Source organism: Aureococcus anophagefferens, assembly GCF_000186865.1.
Source record: "Aureococcus anophagefferens unplaced genomic scaffold AURANscaffold_7, whole genome shotgun sequence".
NCBI classification, from domain to species: Eukaryota; class Pelagophyceae; order Pelagomonadales; family Pelagomonadaceae; genus Aureococcus; species Aureococcus anophagefferens.
This window is the reverse complement of record NW_008705567.1, coordinates 422,182-431,392: the sequence shown is the minus strand read 5'-3', so window position 1 is coordinate 431,392 and position 9,211 is coordinate 422,182. Positions and strand designations below refer to the sequence as shown.

The window sequence follows — 9,211 nt, the reverse complement described above, 5'->3', positions numbered from 1 at the left end:
CCGGACGGGCGGAGCCGGCCGCCGCCGCGGCGGCCGCGGAGCCGGCGGCCGCGGGCGCGTCGCGCGTGCACGTCGTCTTCTCGACGGACTGCGGCGCGTTCATGGCGTGGCAGGCCGTCGCGCTGCTCGACAGCGCGGCGCGCGTCGGCCAGCGCGGCGTTTTCACGCGGCTCGTGCACGGCTGCGACGCCGCGGCCGAGGCGGCGCTCCGCGCGGCGACGGCCTGCGGGCGCTACCCGTTCCCCGTGCACCTGCACTTCACGAAGGACTTCAACAAGGACTTCCACGTGGGCGACGGCGCGGCGGACGCGGCGTCGCCGAAGCGGTTCCGCTTCGCGAACAAGCCGCGGGGCGTGCACCACTGGCTCGCGCACCACGGCGACGCGTTCCGCGAGAACCACGCCCACGGCGACGAGGACGTCGCCATCGCGCTCATCGACCCGGACTTTGTGTTCCTGCGGCCCCTGGACCTCTGGGTCCTCCTCGGCGAGCGCCGCGGCGACCGCTGGGACGACCGCGCGTCCGTGCTCGAGCTCCGGGGCCGGCCGAGGGCGCACTACAACGGCCTCGGGGGCAAGTGGCTGGACTTCCATCGAAGCGCGATCTGCGGCGAAGGCTCGCCCTGTTCGAGGCGGCGTCCCGCGGGGAACGCGAAGGACACCCGGCGCGCTCCGTAGGTTTGAGGGTGACGCAGAAAGACGTCGGGCTCCACTACAACGCGGGTCCCCCCTACGTCGCGCACTGGAAGGACCTCCGGGCCATCGCCGAGGTCTGGGTGAAATTCACGCCGCGCGTCTGGGACGACTACCCGTCGAGCCCGGCGTCCCGCGACGCGCGCCGCGTCCGACGATCGTCGCCGGCGCGCCTCGCAGGTCGATCCCGGGCCCGAACAAGGACCCGACGCGCCACTACGCGGAGATGTACGCCTACGTGATGGCCGTCGCGCACCTCGAGCTCGACCAGTCGCTCATCAAGCACGAGATGGTCGGGTGCATGGTCGACTGGAAGAAGGTCGACGGCCTCGGCGCCGCGTCGCCCTTCTACGGCGCCTACGCCTGCGGCGCGCCCTTCGACGGGCGCAACGACGACGCGAGCCTGCCCGTCTTCCTCCACTACTGCCAGAACCACGCGCTCGGCGACTTCTCCTTCACGAAGCGGCGCGTGCCCGTCGACGTCCTGGACGGCGACGCGCCGCGCCAGGGCGTGCCGCCGGACCTTTTCCGGAACGCGTCGGTGTACCTCGACGGGAACCCGGCGACCCTCCGCTGCGGCGGCCGCTGCGGCGGCAACCGGCGCGTCGAGGCGACGCGCGCCGCGTTCACGATCTGCGCCATGGAGTCCGCGCTCGCGGGCGCGCGGCTCCGCCGCCGGCGCGCCGGGGACGCGTGCCCAGACTCCTTAATCGCCCGCTAGTCGCCATCCTCCGACTCCGCCTCGAGCGCGGCGATGCGCTCCCGCTGCGCGAGGACCGTGTCCGCGAGGCGGCGGATGCCCTCCGCGGCCGTGAGCGCCGTATCCGCGTTGTCGTCCCACGGGACCGGCGTCGGGTAGATGGCATCGTGCGCGAGGCGCTCGTTGACGAGGTCGACGAGGACGGCCGCGACGGTCTCGCCGAACTTGTCGGCGACCATGCCGCGCACGAGCGCCTGGTCCGTCTTGCCGAGCGACTTGATGAAGCCCCAGGACGGGCTGCCCTCGTAGAACTCATTCCAGCAGTCCTCGTAGTCCTTGGTCTCCAGCTTGCCGGGGGGAAACTCGTCGTCGAAGACGTCGAGGACGGCGCCGTCGGCGCCGTGGACCTGCTTCATCGGCACGAAGTCCTGGTCGCGGACGAGGACGTCGAGGACGTCGAGGCAGGCCTCGACGGCCCTGGCCGTCGGCTTCCTGCCGGAGACCTCCCGCAGGCCGGCCGCGCATCGCGCCTCGACGGCGGCGCCGCGCGCGTCGGCGACGACCTTGTGCGGGAGGAGCTGGGGCCACTCGGCCGTGACCCCATCGCAGGGCTTGCATTTGCCCCAGACGCAGGCGCCGAGGGCCTCGTGCGCGTCCCGCGTCGCGCGCCCGTGGTGGAAGAGGCGCATCGAGAGCGCCTCCTCGTGCGCCTCGGCCTCGTCGCACTTCTTCTGGAGCGTCCGGACCCGCTCCGACGCCTCGCCGCCGGACTCGAGCAGGGCGGCCTCGAGCCGCTGCTCGAGCTCGCGGCTCTTCTCGGCGGCCGCGCGCCGCTCGCGCGCGCGCTCGCGCTCCGCGTCCGCGCGCGCGCCCTCGTACTTGGCGCGCTCCGCGTCGCGCGCCGCGCCGCGCCGGCGCAGCTCCGCGATGGTCCGCTCGACGCTCTCCTGGTTCCGCCGCTTCTCCTCCTCGAGCGCCGCGGCGCCCGCGTTCCGCAGCCCGTTCGCCCGGGCCTGCGCGAGCCGCAGCGTCTCCGCCTCGTCCTCGAGCGCCGCGTGCTCCTCCCGGAGCTTCGACGCCTCCGCCTCGACGGCCTCGACGCGCTGCGCGGCCTTGGCGGTCTCCTCCTCGCGCGCGCGCTCCGCCGCCGCCGCGCGCGCCTCCGCCGCCGCGCGGTCGCGCGCCTCGCGGTCGCGCTCCGCGGCCGTCTCCGCGAGCGCCGCGTCGCGCCGCTGCAGCTCCTCGGCGGCGGCCTCGTCCCGCGCGGCGGCCGCCGCGCTCGCGCGCTCCTCGAGCTCGCGCCGCGTCGACCGCCGGTACTTGGGCGTGCCGCCCTTGGTCGCGAGCTCCAACGGGTACTTGCGGGGCCTCCCGTTGCCGTTCAGGAAGTAGCGCTCCAGGTACGCGGCGTCGACCTGCGCCGCGTTCAGTCGTCGCGGGCCCCGGGCGACGTCGCCCGACGCCGGCGCGCGCGAGCCTCGCCGTCGCGCGCGGGAACTGGAACGCGCGCGCGAACGACTCGGCCGCGGTCAGGCCCTCGAGGCCGTCGGAGAAGACCACGAGGACCTCGCCGGTCGGCCGCGCCGCCGTCCAGTGCGACAGCTGCGATTCTCTGCATTCCATCTCTCGCGGCGGCTCGCCGTCTTCGCCGAAGAGCGCGACGCGGACGCGGCGGTGGGAGGCGAGCTGCACGACGCGCCCGGAGAGCTTGGGCGCGGACGCGGGCTCCGCGACGGCGCCGCCCCGGGCCGCGGCGCCGCCGCCCGTCGCCGCGCGCGGCGACTGGGAAACCTTCACCCAGTCGTCCACCCGGAACCGCTCTCGCTCGCCCCGCGGCGGAGCGTAGTGGGGCTTCGCCTTTTCGACCTGGCGTCGGGGGCGGTCGCGCGGCGCGCTCAGCGTCGCGGACGCGGAGCGCGACGGTCGCCGACCACGGCTTCAGGATGCCCTCTTTCAGCGAGCTCGACGAGATCAGGGACCGGTCGGTGGGCGGCAGGCCCCGCAGCTCGACCATCGGCGGCAGGATCAGCTCGTGCTCGCGCGCGGCCTCGAGCCTACCGAGAACGACGGGGTCGGGTTTCGTTCGAGTTTCCGGGCGCGGGCGAAAAAAACGCTCGCGCCGTCGGACGCGGCCTCGCGCATCCGCGCTCCCTCGGCCGCCAAGGGCGCGACGTCCGGCGCCGCGCGCTGCGGCGCCGCGGCGTTCGGCCGCAGGACGGACGTCGCGCCCGAGCCCTGGTGCACGAGCTTGCCCGAGGCCTCGAGCCAGGCGGCGACCCGCGCGTGGTACCAGCAGCCGGATTCCTTCTTCGACGTGCAGTGCTGGAAGAGCATGTCCCACGTCTTGCAGCGGCCCTTGCCCGACTTGGCCGTGCAGAGCGCCGGCGACTTGAGCACCTGCACGGCGCACCGGCACGGCATGTCCGGGTTGTCGCTCTCGAACGCCGCGTCGCAGAGCCGCGCGGCGAAGGCCTCCGCGTCGTCCGGCGCCGCCGCGTCGGGCCCCTCGGACCGCGCGCGTTTCGCCGGCGGCGGCGCGTCCTCGGCGGCGGGCGCGGCGGCGGGCGCGGCGGCCGGCGCTGCCGCGGCGTCGGCGGCGATGCCCGGCGGGATCTCCGCGCGGGGCACGGGCACGCTCGCCGGGAGCTCGGCGGCGAGGTCGGCCCGGTAGTCGTCCCGCGCGAGCATCCACTGGAAGAGGACCAGGTGGTAGCGGCACTCGCGCCCGTGCTCGCTCTGGAGCGGCTCGTTGGCCTCCGTGCGGCCGCCCATGTTCGCGCAGTGCTGGACGAACCGGCGGAACGAGTCCACGGTGTTAAAGCTCGTTTTGCACGCGCAGGCGCGGAACGCCCCGAGCCTGATCGGGCACTGACGCTCCTTGAGCTTGGCCGGCGCGTGGCGGTCCAGGAAGCGCCAGATGCCCGCGTCCGTCTCCTGCCCGCCGCCGAGCGCCAGGAGCTCGTCGAAGTCGGCGCGGACCGACGCGAGCTGCGTCGGATTGTTGATTTTCTCCATAATCTCCTCCATCTCCTCGGTGTAGCACATCGCGACGTCCCCGGCGTCGTCGCGCTCGACGCTGGCCGCCGCCAGGTCGCCGAGCACGAGGAGCTCGCCGTCTTCGCGCATGCTCATGTTCGGTGAACGCTGCGTGGATTCACGAGCCCATACGACGAGAGCGTCTCCGCGGAGCTCCGTTCTCCGAGCCCATGCTGCCGCCGTGTTGCCGCGATTGCCTCGGCCTCGAGCTCGCTGTGGCTGTCCGCAAGGAGCTCGCCCCGTTCCGCGCTGCGGCCGCCGTCCGCCGCGTCCCGCATCCGCCTCGCGGCCTGCGCAGCGCCGCTCGCCCGCGCGCCCCGCGCCGCGGCCGCCGTCCGCCGCGTCGCGCATCCGCGGGCCTGCCCAGCGCTGCTCGCCGCTCGCCGCGCCGCCCAGCGCCGTCCGCCACTCACCGCACATCCGCGCGCGCCCCGCGCCGTCGACCATGGGCGTGCCGCGCTTCTACCGCTGGCTCAGCGAGCGCTACCCGAAGATCAACTCGACGATCACGGACCTGACGCTCATGCCCGAGTTCGACAACTGCTACCTGGACATGAACGGCATCATCCACGCCTGCAGCCACCCGAACGACGCGGACGTGTCCGTGACGATCACGGAGAAGGACATGATGACGGCCATGTTCGCGTACATCGACCGCATCGTCGCGCACATCGTCCGCCCGAAGAAGGTGCTCTACCTCGCGATCGACGGCGTCGCGCCGCGCGCCAAGCTTAACCAGCAGCGGAGCCGGCGCTTCGGGTCCGCCAAGGAGACGGCGGACCTCGCGAAGGAGGCCGCGGACCGCGGCGAGGCCGTCGACGCCGGGAGCCTCTTCGACCGGAACTGCATCACGCCGGGCACGGCGTTCATGGGCCGCATCGCCGAGAAGCTCAAGCAGTTCATCGCGGCGAAGATGGCGAGCGACCCGACGTGGGCGCGCCTCGAGGTCGTCTACAGCGGCGCGGACGTGCCCGGCGAGGGCGAGCACAAGATCATGCAGTTCATCCGGTCGCGGCGCGACCTGGACTCGGCCGAGCCGACGCGCCACTGCATGTACGGCAACGACGCGGACCTCATCATGCTCGCGCTCGCGACGCACGAGCCCTACTTTACTTTGCTCCGCGAGGTCATCGACTTCGGCGCGAACAAGCGCGCGGGCAGAGCGGCGGTCAACGCGCGGTCGACGGTGCTCAAGCAGTCGCGGAGCAGCGACTTCCAGCTGCTGCACCTGTCCGTGCTCCGCGAGTACGTGCAGCTCGAGTTCTGCTGCTCCGCGCCGGCGTCGCTCGCGAGCCACCTCGGCGACAAGAAGGCGTCCTCCAAGAGCGACGGCGCCGTGGCCAGGGTCTGGAAGAACGGCGTCGCGACGCGCGCCTGGGACCTCGAGCGCCTCATCGACGACTTCGTGCTCCTCACGTTCTTCGTGGGCAACGACTTCCTGCCGCACTCGCCGTCGCTCGACATCGGCGAGCACGCGTTCACGCGCATCTTCGACGCCTACAAGCGCCACCTCGCGACCTGGGGCGAGGGCGAGTACCTCACGGACGGGGGCGAGATCGCCGACGCGGGCCGGCTCCAGGCCTACGTCGCCGAGCTCGGTTCCATGGAGCCGGCGATCCTCAGCGACCGCAAGCGCGAGGCCGAGCGCGAGAAGCGCCGCTTCGGCAAGAAGAAGAAGGGCGACGACCAGCCGGAGCGCGACGACGACGACGAGAACGCGCCGCCCGCGGGCGTCGCGTCGAGCGACCGCGACAAGTACTACCTCCGCGCGCTCGGCGTGTCGTCGCACCTCGACGCGCTCCGCGACGCCGACGACAACGGCGGCGACGGCGGCGGCGGCGGCGACGAGTGGGTCGCCACCGTCGACCCGTCGTCGAAGAAGACCTACTACTACAACGCGACGACGCGCGAGACGTCCTGGTCCAAGCCGCCGGCGCCGGCGGCGGCGCCGGCGGCGGGCAGGGTCTCGCGGAACTCGGCCGCCGTCGTGCGGCGCCTCGGCGCGTGCTTCGTCGAGGGCCTCGCCTGGTGCCTCGCCTACTACGTCAAGGGCTGCGTCGACTGGCGCTGGTTCTTCCCCTGCCACTACTGCCCCATGCTCTCCGACGTCACGGACGTCGCGGGCGCGCTGGCGGGCGCGGCCTTCGAGGTCGGCCGGCCGCTCCGGCCGTTGGAGCAGCTCATGTCGTGCCTGCCGCCCCTGTCGGCGCAGCTGCTGCCGCGGCCGCACCGCAAGCTCATGCTCGAGGCGACGTCGCCGATCAAGGAGTTCTACCCCGACGACTTCGTCGTCGACATGGACGGCAAGCGCAACCCCTGGGAGGGCGTGAACCTGCTGCCCTTCATCGAGGTCGGCCGGCTCCTCGACGCCGTCGCGGCGCACTGCGACGAGGGCGCGCTCGGCGCGGACGAGCGGAAGCGCGCGGCCTTCGGGCGGTCGCTCGTCTTCACGGCGGACCCGGCCAAGGTCGCGGCGCCCGCGCGCGGCGGCGTCCTCGGCGGCGACGACGCCGACGAGGGGCCCGACGCGTCCGGCGTCCGCGTCGCCGACGAGTTCCCGGGCGTCGCCGAGCCCTGGCTCGTCTACGGCCCGCCGCTCGTCGCGACGCTCCGCGACGCCTGCAAAGCGGCCATGCCGGGCTTCCCGAGTTTGCACGCGCTGCCGCTCGTCGGCGCTCTGCTGAAACCGCTGCGCCTCGACTGCTTCGGCACGCCGAGCCGCTACGAGACGCTGTCCATCGTGCTGCCGAGGAGCGAGGGCGGCGACCTCGCGCCGGCCGTCGCCGCGCAGCTCCTGGGCAAGTCGGTCTTCGTGAACTGGCCCATGACGCACGAGGCGCGGCTCGAGTGCGTCGTCGGCGGCGGCTGCGAGTACCGCACGAACGGCTCCGTCGTGCTCCGGCGGTCCCTCGACGCCAAGGAGGCGTCGAAGCGGGCCGCGGAGGCGGCGCTCTTCTCCTCGCGCGCGCTCGCCGGCGGCGGCAAGGTCGGCGACGGCGGCGTCGACGTCGGCGCCGTCGACGTCGTCCTCGGCGCGCGGCTGCTCCAGGGCCTCGCGCGCGACGCGAGGACGGGCGCGCTCTTCAAGGTCTTTGGCAAGGACGAGACGCTCGTCCCGCTCCAGCTCGCCATGTCGTCGCCGCCCCACGCGCACGTCGTCGACGAGCGCTTCGCGGAGACGGCGCCCGTCGCGTCGTCGGGCCGCTTCGGCGTCGGGTCGCGCGTCTTGATCACGCGGGGCCCGCGGCGCGGCGCCGTCGGCGTCGTCGCGGCCTGCGACGACTTAAGGAACACGGTGACGCTCGACGCGCCCCGGGAGGACCCCGAGCCCCAGTTCGGCGTCGGCATCGCGTCCGCGCTCGGCGACAAGTTCGCGTCCCAGAAACTCGCGGCGTCGGAGCTCGGCTTACGCGAGGACGTGCTCGAGGCGCTCGTGGGCACGGTCGTCGTCGACGACGCGGAGGCCGGCGTGACCTACGACGTGGGTTTGCGGCTCGTCGTCGAAAACTCTACGTTCGTCGCGCTGGGCTACGTGCGCGGCGCGGCGGCGGCCGACGAGACGGCGGACGACGCGTGGGCCCGGGGCGGCGACGCCGTCGCGGAGGCCGGGTCGCGGACCATGGCGAAGACGCGCGGGCCCTGGGAGTACTCCGCGCGGGGCATCCGCCTCGTCGCGGCCTACGCGAAGCGCTGGCCCGCGGTCGTCGACGCCGTCGCCGAAAGGCTCTCCGGGAAGCTCGATCCGAAAAAGGATTTCGACGACGACGGCCACCTCAGGTTCGCGAACGCGGCGCACCTCTTCGGCCACGACGGCCCGGAGAACGCGCTGCTGGACGTGTGCAAGTGGCTCGCGGCGCTGCCGACGGCGCTGTCCGCGCGCGTGCCCGTGACGACGCGCGCGATGTCGGCCGACGCCGTCGCCGCGGTCCAGCGCGCGGCCGCGAAGCGCGCGGCGATCCGCGCCGCCCAGCACGCCGGCGAGGACCGCCTCGAGCTCGGCGCGGGCGACGTGCTCGCGGAGCGCGAGCTCGACGCCGCGCGGACGTCCGCGGCCGCGCGGCTCGTGTCGCTCGACGCCGCGCGGCCGCCGCGGCTCGGCGAGCGCGTCGCCGCGTCGAACGTCGACGTCATCGGCGCGCCCTTCGGCCACCGGGGCACGGTGGTGGCCACGCACGCGCACTCGCGGTCCGTCGACGTCGTCTTCGACGAGCCCTTCGTCGGCGGCACGTCGCTCCAGGGCGCGTGCGACAACTTCCGCGGCTTGCTCTGCCCCTGGGCCGCGCTCCTCCCCATCAAGGCGCCCGTCGACGACGCGCCGCCCGCGGCGGCGCCGCCGGCGAAGGCGCGCCGCGGCGCCTCGCCGCCGCCCGCGGCCAGGGCCGCGGCCAAGGCGCCGTCGAAGCTCCGGAACAACCGCCTCGCCAGGGGGCCCGACGGCACGACCGGCTTCGCGGCGTCGTGGAGCGCCGGCCGCCGCCGCGCGGCGAAGAAGCCCGCGAAGAAGCCCAAGGCGCCCGCGCCGACGCCGCCGCCGCCGCGGCCCTTCGGCGGCGCCGCGCCGGCCGCCGCCGCGCCGCCGCCGCCGCCGACGACGTGGCTCGCGCCGCCGCCGGCGCTCAAGGCGCCGCCGCGGGCCGCCGCGAACCCGCCGCCGCGGGCCGCCGCGAACCCGGAGTCGCCGGGCAAGCTCGCGCCCGTGCTGCCCGACTGGCTCGCGGACGAGTCGCACCCGGAGTTCGCGGACGCGGCGCTCGCGTCGCCGCCGCGGTCGCCGCCGGCGTCG

General features: G+C 74.5%; 1 protein-coding gene across 1 annotated transcript; it reads right to left on the bottom strand.

The window, feature by feature from the left end:
- Positions 1–1,387: 1,387 nt before the first annotated feature.
- AURANDRAFT_71437 (hypothetical protein) lies at positions 1,388–4,551 on the bottom strand (the record flags this gene model as incomplete). Its single annotated transcript, XM_009037794.1, has 4 exons — positions 1,388–2,807; positions 2,854–3,258; positions 3,314–3,446; positions 3,614–4,551. 4 exons carry the CDS (start codon positions 4,522–4,524, stop codon positions 1,410–1,412), a joined length of 2,847 nt encoding a protein of 948 aa, XP_009036042.1.
- Positions 4,552–9,211: the final 4,660 nt, after the last annotated feature.